Here is a 16,600-nt window from a genome sequence, read left to right as displayed (position 1 = left end):
TTGGAACACCTTACAAAACACTTTTAAACTGGAAGAACTTGTCCCGATTGGTGTTTTTAAATCACTGATGAAGGATTCTGAGGCTGATTCCCTGACCTGTTAATGTTTTTAATTTGCTGTTTTATACTCTTGTGAATTCAATGGTTTCTACTAGATTACTTGTAGTTTTTCATGTTGTCTGTCTGTAATTTTTTTGTAATGACTTGGTGCTGCCTATCTTGGCCAGGGCGCTCTTGAAAAAGAGATTTTAATCTCAATGAGCCCTTCTTGGTTAAATAAAGGTTAAATAAAATAAATCAAAACAGGAGTACTTCTAGACAGAGTACTATACTGTGGCATAGCATCATATAACACCCTATATTGACTGGAGTGGGGTCAGGTTGGGTGGTGATGTGGCAGATGCATAAATAGAGGGGAACTCAGGAAAGGAAGGATGAGAGCGAGAGAGAGGGATAGGAGAGAGGAGGAGGACAGGAGTGATGTATTTGCTGGTGTTGTTGTGGATCTGACTCTGAGAGAGCGAGTAGTCCCATTCACCAATCTACCAGGTGTGAAACAGGGAAGGGACTCAGGGGGTATGCTAATTTGGTATAGAGCAGACCTAACTCACTCTATTTAATGAATAAAAACAGGAACATTTGGCTAGAAATTCAAAAGGAAATTATCTCAACATAGAAGAATGTCCTCCTGTGTGCTACAAATATCCCACTACTAGAATCCCCATAGTTAATTGAAGACAGCTTCTTCGTCCTGGAGGGGGAAATCAATCATTTCCAGGCACAGGGACATGTACTAGTCTGTGGCGACCTAAATGCAAGAACTGGACAATTACCTGACACCCTCAGAACACAGGGGGACAAATACCTACCTGGAGGTGACAGCATTCCCTCCCCTATATGCCCACCAAGGCACAAATACTAACCAACAAAAACAGGTCACAACTCTTGCAGCTCTGTCGCATGCTGGGTATGTACATAGTCAATGGTAGGCTTCGAGGTGACTCCGTAGGTACACCTTAAGTATAGCTCATCTCTTGGCAGCAGTACTGTAGACTACTTTATCATTGACCTCTACCCTTGAGTCTCTCAGGGCGTTCACAGTCAGCCCACTGACACCCCTATCAGATCACAGCAACATCACACTCTCCTTGAACAGAGCAATACTCAATCATGAGGCATCAAAGCCAAGTGAACTGAATAATATTAAGAAATGCTATAGATGGAAGGAAAGTAGTGTGGAGACCTACCAAAAAACAATTAGGCAACAACAAATTCAATCCCTTTTAGATAACTTCCTGGACAAAACATTTCACTGTAATAGTGAAGGTGTAAACTTGGCTGTAGAAAACCTAAACAGTATATTTGACCTCTCAGCTTCTCTATCAAATCTAAAAATGTCAAGCAGAAAATCGAAGAAAATGAACAACAAGGACAAATGGTTTGATGAATAAGCCAGAAACCTAAGAAAGAAATTGAGAAACCTGTCCAACCTAAAACAGAAACAGAGAAACAGAAACAGAAAACTTGAGTCTACACCTTCACTATGGTGAATCACTAAAACAATACAGAAATACACTACAGAAAAAGAAGGAACAGCACGTCAGAAATCAGCTCAATGTAATTGAAGAATCCATAGACTCTTACCACTTCTGGGAAAATTGGAAAACACTAAACAAACAACAACACGAAGAATTATCTATCCAAAATGGAGATGTATGGGTAAGCCACTTTTCCAATCTTTTTGGCCCTATAACAAAAAACAAACAGCAAAAACATTATACATGATCAAATACAAATCTTAGAATCAACTATTAAAGACTACCAGAACCCTCCGAATTCTCAAATTACATTGAATGAATTACAGGACAAAATGCAATCCCTCCAACCCAAAAAGGCCTGTGGTGGTATCCTCAATGAAATTATCAAATATACAAACCAAAAATTCCAATTGGCTGTACTTAAACTCTTTAACATCATCCTCACACTCACACTGAATGTATCACACTCCTCTGACCTTTGTCCCCCATTAAATGCAGGGTAATGTGATGACACTTGGCAACTTAAAAGTTGCCAACACCACAGGGGGTGGAACATGAAACAGGTCCTGGCCCAGTGACCTCTGAGACCTCTGGGATTTGAAACCTGGCCACTGCCCTCTCCCCTCATCTCCCTTCCTCTGCCCCTTCCTCTCCCCTGCTCTCCCCCTCCTCTCCTCTCCCCCTCATCTCCCTCTCCCCTCTTATCCCCCTATCCATTCCTATCCCCTTCCTCCCCCTCCTCTCCCCTTCCTCCCCCCTCCTCTCCCCTTCCAATTCAATTCAAGGGCTTTATTGGCATGGAAAACGTATGTTAACATTGCTAATGCAAGTGAAGTAGATACACTCACAGAGGTTCCAAAAGAATAAAGACATTTCAAATGTCATATTATGTATATATAGTGTTGTAACGATGTGCAAATAGTGAAAGTACAAAAGGGAAAATAAGTCAACATAAATATGGGTTGTATTTACAATGGTGTTCGTTCTTCACTGGTTGCCCTTTTCTTGTGGCAACAGGTCACAAATATTGCTGCTGTGATGGCACACTGTGGTATTTCACCCAGTAGATATGGGAGTTTATCAAAATTGGGTTTGTTTTCAAATTCTTTGAAGATCTGTGTCTTTAATATTGTCAGGATGTGCAGGTTAATAAGTGCAGCTCAGTTTCCACCTCATTTTGTGGGCAGTGTGCACATAGCCGGTATTCTTTTGAGAGCCAGGTCTGCCTACGGCGGCCTTTCTCAATAGCAAGGCTATGCTCACTGAGTCTGTACATTGTCAACACTTTCCTTAAGTTTGGGTCAGTCACAGTGGTCAGGTTTTCTGCCACTGTTTACTCTCTGTTTAGGGCCAAATAGCATTCTAGTTTGCTTTGTTTTTTGTTAATTATTTCCAATGTGTCAAGTAATTATCTTTTTGTTTTCTCATGATTTGGTTTGGTCTAATTGTGTTGCTGTCCTGGGGCTCTGTGGGGTCTTTTTGTGTTTGTGAACAGAGCCCTAGGACCAGCTTGCTCTGGTTATTCTCTCTGTATGTGATGGCTTTGTTATGGAAGGTTTGCGAATCGCCTCCTTCTAGGTGGTTGTAAAATTTAGCAGCTCTTTTCTCGATTTTGATAATTAGCGGTTATTGGCCTAATACTGATCTGCGTGCATTATTTGGTGTTTTACCATGTACACAGGGGATATTTTTTCAGAATTCTGCATGCAGAGTCTCAATTTGACGCTTTTCCCATTTTGTGAATTCTTGGTTGGTGAGCAGACCCTAGACCTCCATAAAGGGCAATGAGTTCTATAACTGATTCAATTATTTTCAGCCAGAGCGTGACAGAGCGTTCCTCTCCCCTCCTATCCCATTCCTCCCTATCCTCTCCCCTCCTAACCCCCTCCTCCCTCTCCTCACCCCCCCCCCTCTCCTCTCCTCTCCCATCTTCTCCTCTCCAACTCTTCTCCTCCTGCTCTCCCTGTGTAACACATGATGACTTTCATGACCTGGGAGAATATGTCAGTGTGAAGAGGGAAGGTCAGCCTCCTCTCAGCAGGTTGCAGGTATTGTGAGGGCGAGAGGGGCAAGGGGGGACAAGAGGTGGTGAAGAGGGTTAGTATTTGTGTATGAGGCAGAGAAGGGGCTGGAGCTAGACTGCTGTAAATCAGGCTGTGAGTATATTAGCTATGACTGCTTGGCTGGTCTTCCCAGCATGGTTTACATACAAGAAGTTGTAACCTACTGGCCTGGCCACATCAGGACTCCTCCACTTCCCTCCTCTCTGACAGGCTCTGGTGCCTTATGATACCTCTCCACTCACTAACCAACATCACTCTACACTGCACTTTACCACTGGGAAACAAGAGGCAGGGACTATAGAAAGGTTTTCATTCACCCATCCTCACCCTAGTGTTTGAATAGCAATCCCTCTTTCAAGACATTTTAATGTTATTTGAACATTTCTGATGCATGATTTGGCTTTTACTTATCAGTTATGTTTGCAGAAATCCTGATTCCATATTTTCTCCACATAGGTTCTTCTTTGAAACTAGCATCATTCTCCAACCCAACCATCCAAAGTTATTTCCCATTACAACAATCCTGCTGCATGTCACAGTACAGGATCTCTAGGCTGGTGCTGTAGCAGTGTTCTCTGAGGCCTTAGATGTTGTGGGCTCACTGCTTCCTCTTTCAGTGGAAAACAACCTGTCAGGCACTGCCCTCCCTGCCACGCAGCCAGCCAGCCGGGGCAGCTGGGAATGCACACTGTTTACTTCTTAAAGCTTTTGCCTTTAACCTACCAGATCTTTGTCTGGGCTCTATAGCAGTGGTCACCAACTGGTTGATCGCCATCTCCAAGGTCTTCATAGTCGATCACCAAACATTTCTGTAACAAACAACAACGATAAAGCCTTTGCGTTCCTGCTTTGTTCGTTCGGTAAGTACTCTTGATTCAGCAGGCAAAAGTGTTCCAATTTTGAACCATTTCATGTATCTAATTGTAGAACTCTGCATACCTGGCAGGCCCAGAGAGCAAATCAAGTGCACCTATAGGCCTACTGCTGGCCAATCAGATCACCGTATCTGCACAGTTTCCTCGAGACATAGGCTGTAAAAAGCGGCCTCGAGTGCACAGCAAAGTTGATGCTGTGAAATTTCAAAACGGTTAAAACAATGACTAAATCAAATCAAATCAAATCAAAATCAAATCAAATTTTATTTGTCACATACACATGGTTAGCAGATGTTAATGCGAGTGTAGCGAAATGCTTGTGCTTCTAGTTCCGACAATGCAGTAATAACGAACAAGTAATCTAACTAACAATTCCAAAAAAACTACTGTCTTATAACACAGTGTAAGGGGATAAAGAATATGTACATAAGGATATATGAATGAGTGATGGTACAGAGCAGCATAGGCAAGATACAGTAGATGATATCGAGTACAGTATATACATATGAGATAAGTATGTAAACCAAGTGGCATAGTTAAAGTGGCTAGTGATACATGTATTACATAAGGATGCAGTCGATGATATAGAGTACAGTATCAACGTATGCATATGAGATGAATAATGTAGGGTAAGTAACATTATATAAGGTAGCATTGTTTAAAGTGGCTAGTGATATATTTACATAATTTCCCATCAATTCCCATGATTAAAGTGGCTGGAGTAGAGTCAGTGTCATTGACAGTGTGTTGGCAGTAGCCACTCAATGTTAGTGGTGGCTGTTTAACAGTCTGATGGCCTTGAGATAGAAGCTGTTTTTCAGTCTCTCGGTCCCAGCTTTGATGCAACTGTACTGACCTCGCCTTCTGGATGACAGCGGGGTGAACAGGCAGTGGCTCGGGTGGTTGATGTCCTTGATGATCTTTATGGCCTTCCTGTAGCATCGGGTGGTGTAGGTGTCCTGGAGGGCAGGTAGTTTGCCCCCGGTGATGCGTTGTGCAGACCTCACTACCCTCTGGAGAGCCTTACGGTTGAGGGCGGTGCAGTTGCCATACCAGGCGGTGATACAGCCCGCCAGGATGCTCTCGATTGTGCATCTGTAGAAGTTTGTGAGTGCTTTTGGTGACAAGCCGAATTTCTTCAGCCTCCTGAGGTTGAAGAGGCGCTGCTGCGCCTTCCTCACGATGCTGTCTGTGTGAGTGGACCAATTCAGTTTGTCTGTGATGTGTATGCCGAGGAACTTAAAACTTGCTACCCTCTCCACTACTGTTCCATCGATGTGGATGGGGGTGTTCCCTCTGCTGTTTCCTGAAGTCCACAATCATCTCCTTAGTTTTGTTGACGTTGAGTGTGAGGTTATTTTCCTGACACCACACTCCGAGGGCCCTCACCTCCTCCTTGTAGGCCGTCTCGTCGTTGTTGGTAATCAAGCCTACCACTGTTGTGTCGTCCGCAAACTTGATGATTGAGTTGGAGGCGTGCATGGCCACGCAGTCGTGGGTGAACAGGGAGGACAGGAGAGGGCTCAGAACGCACCCTTGTGGGGCCCCAGTGTTGAGGATCAGCGGGGAGGAGATGTTGTTGCCTACCCTCACCACCTGGGGGCGGCCCGTCAGGAAGTCCAGTACCCAGTTGCACAGGGCGGGGTCGAGACCCAGGGTCTCGAGCTTGATGACGAGCTTGGAGGGTACTATGGTGTTGAATGCCGAGCTGTAGTCGATGAACAGCATTCTCACATAGGTATTCCTCTTGTCCAGATGGGTTAGGGCAGTGTGCAGTGTGGTTGAGATTGCATCGTCTGTGGACCTATTTGGGCGGTAAGCAAATTGGAGTGGGTCAAGGGTGTCAGGTAGGGTGGAGGTGATGTGGTCCTTGACTAGTCTCTCAAAGCACTTCATGATGACGGATGTGAGTGCTACGGGGCGGTAGTCGTTTAGCTCAGTTACCTTAGCTTTCTTGGGAACAGGAACAATGGTGGCCCTCTTGAAGCATGTGGGAACAGCAGACTGGTATAGGGATTGATTGAATATGTCCGTAAACACACCGGCCAGCTGGTCTGCGCATGCTCTGAGGGCGCGGCTGGGGATGCCGTCTGGGCCTGCAGCCTTGCGAGGGTTGACACGTTTAAATGTCTTACTCACTTCGGCTGCAGTGAAGGAGAGACCGCATGTTTCCGTTGCAGGCCGTGTCAGTGGCACTGTATTGTCCTCAAAGCGGGCAAAAAAGTTATTTAGTCTGCCTGGGAGCAAGACATCCTGGTCCGTGACTGGGCTGGGTTTCTTCCTGTAGTCCGTGATTGACTGTAGACCCTGCCACATACCTCTTGTGTCTGAGCCGTTGAATTGAGATTCTACTTTGTCTCTGTACTGGCGCTTAGCTTGTTTGATAGCCTTGCGGAGGGAATAGCTGCACTGTTTGTATTCAGTCATGTTACCAGACACCTTGCCCTGATTAAAAGCAGTGGTTCGTGCCTTCAGTTTCACACGAATGCTGCCATCAATCCACGGTTTCTGGTTAGGGAATGTTTTAATCGTTGCTATGGGAACGACATCTTCAACGCACGTTCTAATGAACTCGCACACCGAATCAGCGTATTCGTCAATGTTGTTGTCTGACGCAATACGAAACATCTCCCAGTCCACGTGATGGAAGCAGTCTTGGAGTGTGGAGTCAGCTTGGTCGGACCAGCGTTGGACAGACCTCAGCGTGGGAGCTTCTTGTTTTAGTTTCTGTCTGTAGGCAGGGATCAACAAAATGGAGTCGTGGTCAGCTTTTCCGAAAGGGGGCGGGGCAGGGCCTTATATGCGTCGCGGAAGTTAGAGTAACAATGATCCAGGGTCTTTCCACCCCTGGTTGCGCAATCGATATGCTGATAAAATTTAGGGAGTCTTGTTTTCAGATTAGCCTTGTTAAAATCCCCAGCTACAATGAATGCAGCCTCCGGATAAATCGTTTCCAGTTTGCAGAGAGTTAGATAAAGTTCGTTCAGAGTCATCGATGTGTCTGCTTGGGGGGGATATATACGGCTGTGATTATAATCGACTAGAGAAAGTCTCCGTGAAAACAGCAAAGAGCTGCTGTTTTTATAAGTAAGTTGTTATTCAGCACTGTCAACCGTTTCTTCAACACTTTTATAAGCCATAAAATGCGCGTTCTCCCTACATCCACTCACACTAAAACCAGCACTTCAGCAGCAATGAAAGAGTACAGCAAAGTGTTACGATAGGCTTATGCTATTATTGTTAGCTGCTTGTCTTTTTTAATATTGGGGAATATTTCACTTTCTCTGGTCATAATAGTAACAACATGAATTGGTGCATGAGACAGAAACAATGCAGTGTGACTTGAGTTTTGTCATCAGCTGGAAGACTGTGTCCCCTTTTCTAGGCGGGGGGAATGAGAGTGGGGGGACTGAGACGGGTGAGAGGCAGGGTTACTTCTGCTCCGTCCCACCCCTCAGACTGACCATCAGATGCAGGCCATCAGTGCAGTAAAATAAAAATGCTAATGATTATGCTCACTCAGCTGTGCCTCACAAGTAATACAACAAATTACTATAATCTATTACCAGTGTGATCATGTAGCAAACATTTTGAAGTATTATTTCGAAATGGTCTGAGAAGAACAACATTTCAATTCAAGCATAGACAGTATGCAGTGATAATGTATTGGGCATATAGTCGACTGCACAAACATAGCTAAATAACTGTTTTTAATAGGTTAAAATGTTGAATGTTTTTTAAGTCATATTCTTTTTAATAAATCTGAGCGGTAGATCTCAGCTTGCTTGTGGACTTGCTTTTTGCTTTGATCTTGACTCAGAAAAGGTGGTGACCACTGCTCTGTAGTAATGTCAAATCAAATCAATATTTGTCACTTGCGCCGAATACAACAGGTGTGGTAGACCTTACAGTGAAATGCTTATTACAAGCCCTTAACCAACAATTCAGAGTTTAAAAAAAAAAGTAATTAAGAAAAGATTTGCTAATTTTTTAAATAAAATAAAAACATTTAAATACAACGTACCACAATAAAATAACAACACAGAGGCTGTATACAGGGGTTACCGGTACCGAGTCAATGTGTGGGGGTACAGGTTAGTCAAGGTAATTGAGGTGCATGTCGGTGGGTGTAAAGTGAGTAGCAACAGCGTACCAAAGGGGGTCAATGCAAACAGTTTGGGTAGCCATTTGATTAACATTTAGTAGTCTAATGGCTTGGGGGTAGAAGCTGTCCTAGATTTAGTGCCTTCTAAACCACAAATAATTTCACCAAATCGCTTTTTGAGAGCCTTTCAAAGCATAACTTGCCTTATTCAGTGTGGTGTTATTTATATTTGGTTTATATAGGTATCTAGTCACAGATATGACTTTACAACTTCTACTTTTCTTCCCTCCATCTTTCAGATCCGCAGTGGGAAGCTGATGATCACCAACGCCAGGAAGAGTGACGCAGGGAAATACATTTGTGTGGGGACCAATATGGTGGGAGAGAGGGAGAGCGAAACTGCAGAACTGACTGTTCTAGGTAAGACCCTGTCTGTCTGTCTGTCTGTCTGTCTGTCTGTCTGTCTGTCTGTCTGTCTGTCTGTCTGTCTGTCTGTCTGTCTGTCTGTCTGTCTGTCTGTCTGTCTGTCTGTCTGTCTGTCTGTCTGTCTGTCTGTCTGTCTGTCTGTCTGTCTGTCTGTCTGTCTGTCTGTCTGTCTGTCTGTCCCTCTAGTAGAGTCTGTCTCCCTCTCCCTCCTCTCAGCCCCCTTCAGTGAGTCTTAGTTGTGTCAGTGAAGGTTAAAGAGTCTGCATGTCCCCTTGGTAAAGGTTTTTCTCCCTGGCACATAATCCAATAATGGAACAGGTTACATAACAATGGCCCCCAGCCCTGCAGCTGTGAAGGCATTTCTCCTGAATCCTAAACTCAGGGTGACCCTTTCTTCCCACCGTGACCCCTGCCACCCCCCAGCTGTCCTGGACCAGGTTGTATCCCCACCCTCATCCCCCACTCTCAATCATTCTTCCTGCTGCCAAGTGTCCCAGACCACTGACTCCTAGCCTGGTTCCCCTCTCCACCCCCACCTCCACCCTATGCTGTCCCCCTCTCTACCAGCACCCCACCCCCTCTCCAAACACTTCCATTGTAGCAGCCTGAGACATCATATCACGGGAACGGGTAGGCTGTACTGGGCTACTGGCCAGGGCACACCACACACATTTACAATGCCTAGTAAAAACCTCTAGGGCTAATAGAATAATACTGTGTATTGAATAAACAGATCTGTTTTCAAATGTGCTATGGGACCAATGTGAATAAAATGGCCCTAGTTTTAACAAGCCCTACTAGTTTTAAGTGGATTTAAGTTGTTTTCATTCACATAAATGAATGTGTTTTAGTGAAAACACTTTCACCCACTGTCCCAGTCCGTCCCATGGAGAGAGAGTTACAGGGGGCTAATGGTATTCAGAGGTAGCGTCTTTAGGTGCTTATCTAATAGCTTTGTATAAGCTTGATTTTGCAAGGGCTAAGGGTTGGAGATCCAAGCAAAACTGTCAGTCTATCACCAAACTTTAAACACATTATGATTATGATCTTCTTCAGAGCGCCCAGGGTTTGTGAAGAGGCCCAGTAGTGTTATGGTGCTGGCAGATGAGAGTGTGGAGTTCCACTGTGAGGCACAGGGAGATCCGGTCCCCACTGTCCGCTGGAGGAAAGAGGATGCAGACCTACCCAAGGGGAGGTATGGATGGATTGCCCAGCAGGACTATACAGCCTTTATATTACACTGTTACACGTCATAGACACATACTCTGATCAAAATTCATATGCACACTTAGGCTCGCGTCTGGTCATGGAATTAGATGCGTGGTATATTACAGTGTGTATGCCATCATGTGAAGCTCCTTTGTCTCATCGTTACATCGCCCAGTCCCTTTCTCTCACACTGTGTGTATGTGTCTGTCTGTCTACAGGTATGAGATCCTAGAGGATCACACCCTGAGCGTACGAGATGTAAGACTGTCAGACGAGGGCTCCTACACATGTGTTGTGGAGAACATGGTGGGGAAGGCTGAGGCATCAGCTACACTGACCGTACACGGTCAGTACAACCTCCACCAACCGTAACCCAAGTCTGTTTGACATGAAAGCGCACAGACTATGTTTTTATTTTATTTTTTACCTTCATTTAACTAGGCAAGTCAGTTAAGAACAATTCTTATTTTCAATGACGGCCTAGGAACAGTGGGTTAACTGCCTGTTCAGGGGCAGAACGACAGATTTGTACCTTGTCAGCTCGGGGGTTTGAGCTTGCAACCTTCCGGTTACTAGGCCAACGCTCTAACCACTAGGCTACCCTGTTTATGCTGTGCAGCTGTTGCTCTGACATTCATGAAACGTTAGATAAAGTGTGAAGGAGAAGACAGCTGTTCTCAGAGCAGTTGGATATCTTACCTAACCCACACCAAAGAGTGTCATACCACTGCCCTGATTTATTTAGCATGGATCAGTTTACATTCATGTGTCGAGTCAAGCAGTTGCCAGAGTAACCGACTGAGTTGGGTTATCAGTTAAATGTGAGGTCATGTACAGTTGAAGTCGGATGTTTACATACACTTAGGTTGGAGTCATTAAAACTCGTTTTTCAACCACTTCACACATTTCTTGTTAATAAACTATAGTTTTGGCAAATCAGTTAGGACATCTACTTTGTGTATGACACAGGTCATTTTTCCAACAATTGTTTACAGACAGATTATTTCACTGTATCACAATTCCAGTGGGTCAGAAGTTTACATACACTAAGTTGACTGTGCCTTTTAAACAGCTTGAAAATTCCAGAAAATTATGTCATGCTTTGGAAGCTTCTGATAGGCAAATTGACATCATTTGAGTCAATTGACATCATTTGAGTCAATTGGAGGTGTACCTGTGGATATGGTTCAAGGCCTACTTTCAAACTCAGTGCCTCTTTGCTTGACATCATGGGAAAATCAAAAGAAATCATCCAAGACCTCAGAAAAAAAATAGTAGACCTCCACAAGTCTGGTTCATCCTTGGGAGCAATTTCCAAATGCCTGAAGGTACCACGTTCATCTGTATAAACAATAGTACGCAAGTATAAACACCATGGGACCATGCACCCATCATACCACTCAGGAAGGAGACGCGTTCTGTCTCCTAGAGTTGAACGTACTTTGGTGCGAAAATTGCAAATCAATCCCAGGTAAAAAAGTATCTATATCCACAGGAAAACAAGTCCTATATCGACATAACCTGAAAGGCCATTCAGCAAGGAAGAAGTCACTGCTCCAAAACCGCCATAAAAATGCCAGTTTGCAACTGCACATGGGGACAAAGATCATACTTTTTGGAGAAATGTCCCCTGGTCTGATGTAACAAAAATAGAACTGTTTGGCCATAATGACCATCGTTATGTTTGGAGGAAAAAGGGGGAGGCTTGCAAGCCGAAGAACACCATCCCAACCGTGAAGCACAGGGGTGGCAGCATCATGTTGTGGGGGTGCTTTGCTGCAGGAGGAACTGGTGCACTTCACAAAATAGATGGCATCATGAGGAAGGAACATTATGTGGATTTATTGAAGCAACATCTCAAGACATCAGTCAGGAAGTTAAAGCTTGGTCGCAAATGGGTCTTCCAAATGGACAATGACCCCAAGCATACTTCAAAAGTTGTGGCAAAATGGTCTAATGACAACAAAGTCAAGGTATTGGAGTGGCCATCACAAATCCCTGACCTCAATCCTATAGACAATTTGTGGGCAGAACTGAAAAAGTCTGTGCGAGCAAGGAGGTCTACAAACCTGATTCAGTTACACCAGCTCTGTCAGGAGGAATGGGCCACAATTCACCCAACTTATTGTGGGAAGCTTGTGGAAGGCTACAAAAAACGTTTGACCCAAGTTAAACAATTTAAAGGCAATGCTACCAAATACTAATTGGGTGTATGTAAACTTCTGACCCACTGGGAATGTGATGAAAGAAATACAAAATTAAATAAATCATTCTTTCTCCTATTATTCTGATATTTCACATTCCACACAAGTGGTCATCCTAACTGACCTAAGACAGGGAATTGTTACTTGGATTAAATGTCAGGAATTGTGAAAAACTGAGTTGAAATGTATTTGGCTAAGGTGTATGTAAACTTCTGACTTCAACTGTATTTACTTGGCTTGAGTTCATATCAGTTCTGCAGCAATCAGCACTCTACTTGCCTTGTTCCCTGCTCGTACAACTCATAGTCTAACCATGACTGGATCAGTGTAACAGTTCTGAATAGGTGCCCCGATGGGAGTGTTGATGAGGCACCAGGAAGTGGTTTCATTTATGAGCAGGGATGCCCTTCCACAATGACCCCCACAGCACTAGGACTGATGGCAGGAAATGAGCACCAACACCCGACTACTCACACACACTTGCGTGTACACGAATGCACACACACACGCATATACAGACACATGCACGCACACACACACACACATGCGCATACACACACACGCGCACACACACACACACACGCACACACACGCGCACACACATACACCAAACCTGCCTGTCTCTCTGTCAAATTGGTGAAGTGATATATAAAAAAAATACAAAAAAATAACAACAAAAAAAATATGGAAAAGTGGTGAGTGCATATGTATCCATCCCCTCTGCTATGAAGCCCCTAAATAAGATCTGGTGCAACCAATTACCTCCAGAAGTCACATAATTAGTTAAACAATGTCCACCTGTGTTCAATCTAAGTGTCACATGTTCTCAGTATATATATACCTGTTCTGAAAGACCCCAGAGTCTGCAACACCATTAAGCAAGGGATATTACCAAGCACGCGGCACCATGAAGACTCTCCAAACAGGTCAGGGACAAAGTTGTGGAGAAGTACAGATCAGGGTTGGGTTATAATAAAATGTCAGAAACTTTGAACAGATAACCCTGAAGGAGCTGCAAAGCTCCACAGCTTAGATGGGAAAATCTGTCCATAGGACCACTTTAAGCCGTACACTCAGAGCTGGGCTTTACGGAAGAGTGACCAGAAAAAAATCCATTGCTTAATGAAAAAAATAAGCAAACACGTTTGGTGTACGCCAGAAGACTCCCCAAACATATGGAAGAAGGTACTCTGGTCAGATGAGACTGAAATTGATATTTTTGGCCCTCAAGGAAAACACTATGTCTGGATCAAACCCAACACCTCTCAGCACCCCAAGGACACCATCCCCACAGTGAAGCATGGTGGTGGAAGCATCATGCTGTGGGGAAGTTTTTCATCAGCAGGGACTGGGAAACTGGTCAGAATTTAAGAAATTATGGATAGCGCTAAATACAGGGAAATCCTTGAGGGAAACCTGTTCTCATCTTCCAGAGATTTGAGACTGGGACGGAGGTTCACCTTCCAGCAGGACAATGACCCTAACCATACTGCTAAAGCAACACTTGAGTGGTTTAAGGGGAAACATTTAAATATCTTGGAATGGCTTAGTCAATGCCCAGATCTCATTTGAGAATCTGTGGTATGACTTAAAGATCGCTGTATATCAGCATGAACCCATCCAACTTGAAGGACCTGGAGCAGTTTTGCCTTGAAGAATGGGCAAAAATCCCAGGGCTAGATGTGTTAAGCTTATAGAGACACACCCCAAGAGACTTGCAGCTGTAATTGCTGAAAAAGGTGGCTCTACAAAGTATGGATTTTGAATAGTTATGCACACTCAAGTTTTCTGTTTTTTCTGTCTTATTTCTTGTTTGTTTCACAAGAAAAAATATTTTGCATCTTTAAAGTGTGGTAGGCATGTTGTGTAAATCAAATGATACAAACCCCCCCCAAAAATTGATTTTATTTCCAAGTTGTAAGGCAACAAGATAGGAAAAATGCCAAGGGGGTGAATACTTTCGCAAGCCACTGTATATTTTTGTTTTCTCATGATTTGGTTGGTTTAGTTGGATCTAATTGCATTGCTGTCCTGGGGCTCTGTTCTCAAACACAAACAGACCCCACAGTGCCCCAGGACAGCAACACAATTAGACCCAACCAAATCATGAGAAAACAAAAAGATAATTACTGACATAAATGAAACATAGCTCCATGGTTTCTCTGTTTTCTGCCCCAAACATAAACAGTCTAGTGGGCTTGCTGTGTTTGAACATATCCACAGGGAAGGCAGGAGATTAAGGGTTTGTTTCCTCTTTAAACAGTCTGGCCGTGTTATTGGTGCAGACAGGCCACGTTATCAGTAGTGAAAATCAAAGCATATTGGATCCCCACTCCAGTCGAGCTGCTTTCAATCCCAACACACCAAGGCTAAGCTGTTATTTAAAAATAAAACCGTTTTTCTGTTGTTTATTTATTCTTATTTATTTAGCATAGTTTCCATCATCTAACACTTTTACTGAGGTCGTCCATCACACTTTAACTAGGGCCATCACTCCAGATCATCTTGTAGCATTTTAATGTATTTCCTCCTCAAAGACATGTCTTCATTTCTCACCCTTTTCTGTTCACACTACGGCTATTCTGCCTCATTCATTCATTCAATCATTCACCCCCATCTCTTTCCCTTTCTGTCTTTATCTCTCTCTCTCTCCATGCATATCACTGTTTATCTCCAATAAGACTCACAGTGTGCCACAGCCTTCACATAGATATTAAGCCCTCAGTCAATAAGGCTCTATAGTCCTAGCTCGACACCCAGAGTTCCAATCTCCGAGTGTCTGTTTTACTTAATCCAGCACATGGGGCTGTCGTAGAATCCATCCCCCTTTCTTTTCCCTCAGATTTACGTGTTTACTGGGGGATTGTAACTCTGTCCAAACAGGCTGCAGGACTGGCTGGCCTTGTAACTCAACCCAACACTCCCATGCAAGGCTTTTCACACCTTTGAGTCAACAGGTCCAATGAATCTTCAAGGGTTGGGAACGCTGTGTCCCAGCAGCCTTACTGAGCACACATAGTAATATATACACACACACACACACACACACACACACACACACACACACACACACACACACACACACACACACACACACACACACACACACACACACACACACACACAGGGGCACACGCACAGGGGCACACAGAGTCACACACAGGGTCACACACAGGGGCACACACTCAGGGACACACACACAGGGGCACACATAGGGACATACACAGGGACACACACATGGGGGCTCACACAGGGGCACACACAGGGACACACACACAGGGGCACACACACGAACACACACAGGGGCGCACACACAGGGACACACACAGGGACACACACAGGGACACACACAGGGACACACACAGGGGCACACACATGGGGGCACACACACGAGGGCTCACACAGGGGTACACATAGGGGCACATACAGGGGCACACACAGGGGCACACACAGGGGCATATACATGCACGACAAACTGGGGCACACAGATGCACGACACACAGGCACGCACGTACATATACAACGCAAATACACACACACACTCTATCTTCACCTTTCACTGGCCCATTCAACTGACCAAACACAAGAGCTCACGTGTCCCCTCAGCACCACCTCCAGTCACCCCATAAGGCTGCCAGGGGACTTCATGCCTCTGGCCCCAGATAGCTCCATAAAACACAAGCTACATGTCAGGGGTCATCACATTGGCATTCAGTGTGGACCTATAAGCACGACACCAAACCTTTCAAACACTTCCAACAAAGTTATGTGTTTGTGTGTGTCTGTGTGCGTGTGTGCATGCATGTGCCAAGGAAATGTTTTCCTCCAAGATCCTGTGTCCTAAATATTACACAGACAAACATAGTGAAGGAAACACGGCGTTCTCCAGAGGCATAGTATTTGGTCAATGGAAATAATTACATACGACTACTGTATATGAGACATGGTGGGAGCCTGTAGCTGGCTACGTATGTAGCACGTAGAGGGTGTCTGGTCTGAGCTCGACACACTCAGGCAGGACGCTCCACTTCCTATACCATACAGCATGGCATGCTGGGAGCTGGACCTCGGCTCTTATGATGTACATGGTCACATATTCATCAAGTCCCGCTCCGAAAACATGGCTGTCAGGGGGTAAGAGGGTTAGAGGGTTCAGAGGTCACAGCCAAATCCAACAACAA

The 16,600-nt window shown here is 44.5% G+C and overlaps 1 protein-coding gene across 3 annotated transcripts in view; it reads left to right on the top strand.

The window, feature by feature from the left end:
* The window catches only part of LOC112257614 (roundabout homolog 1), a 178,245-nt gene that overhangs the window by 140,114 nt on the left and 21,531 nt on the right, over nt 1-16,600 (top strand). For all 3 annotated transcript variants that reach the window (XM_024431311.2, XM_024431312.2, XM_024431313.2), the window contains 3 exons: nt 8,880-9,000; nt 10,063-10,201; nt 10,434-10,561. In XM_024431311.2, the coding sequence (XP_024287079.1) occupies nt 8,880-9,000; nt 10,063-10,201; nt 10,434-10,561 (388 nt within the window). The remainder of the gene's footprint in view (nt 1-8,879; nt 9,001-10,062; nt 10,202-10,433; nt 10,562-16,600) is intronic.

This window comes from Oncorhynchus tshawytscha, linkage group LG09, assembly GCF_018296145.1.
Source record: "Oncorhynchus tshawytscha isolate Ot180627B linkage group LG09, Otsh_v2.0, whole genome shotgun sequence".
Lineage (NCBI taxonomy): Eukaryota > Metazoa > Chordata > Actinopteri > Salmoniformes > Salmonidae > Oncorhynchus > Oncorhynchus tshawytscha.
Note: the sequence above shows the minus strand (reverse complement) of the source record. Positions and strands in the feature narration are given on the sequence as shown.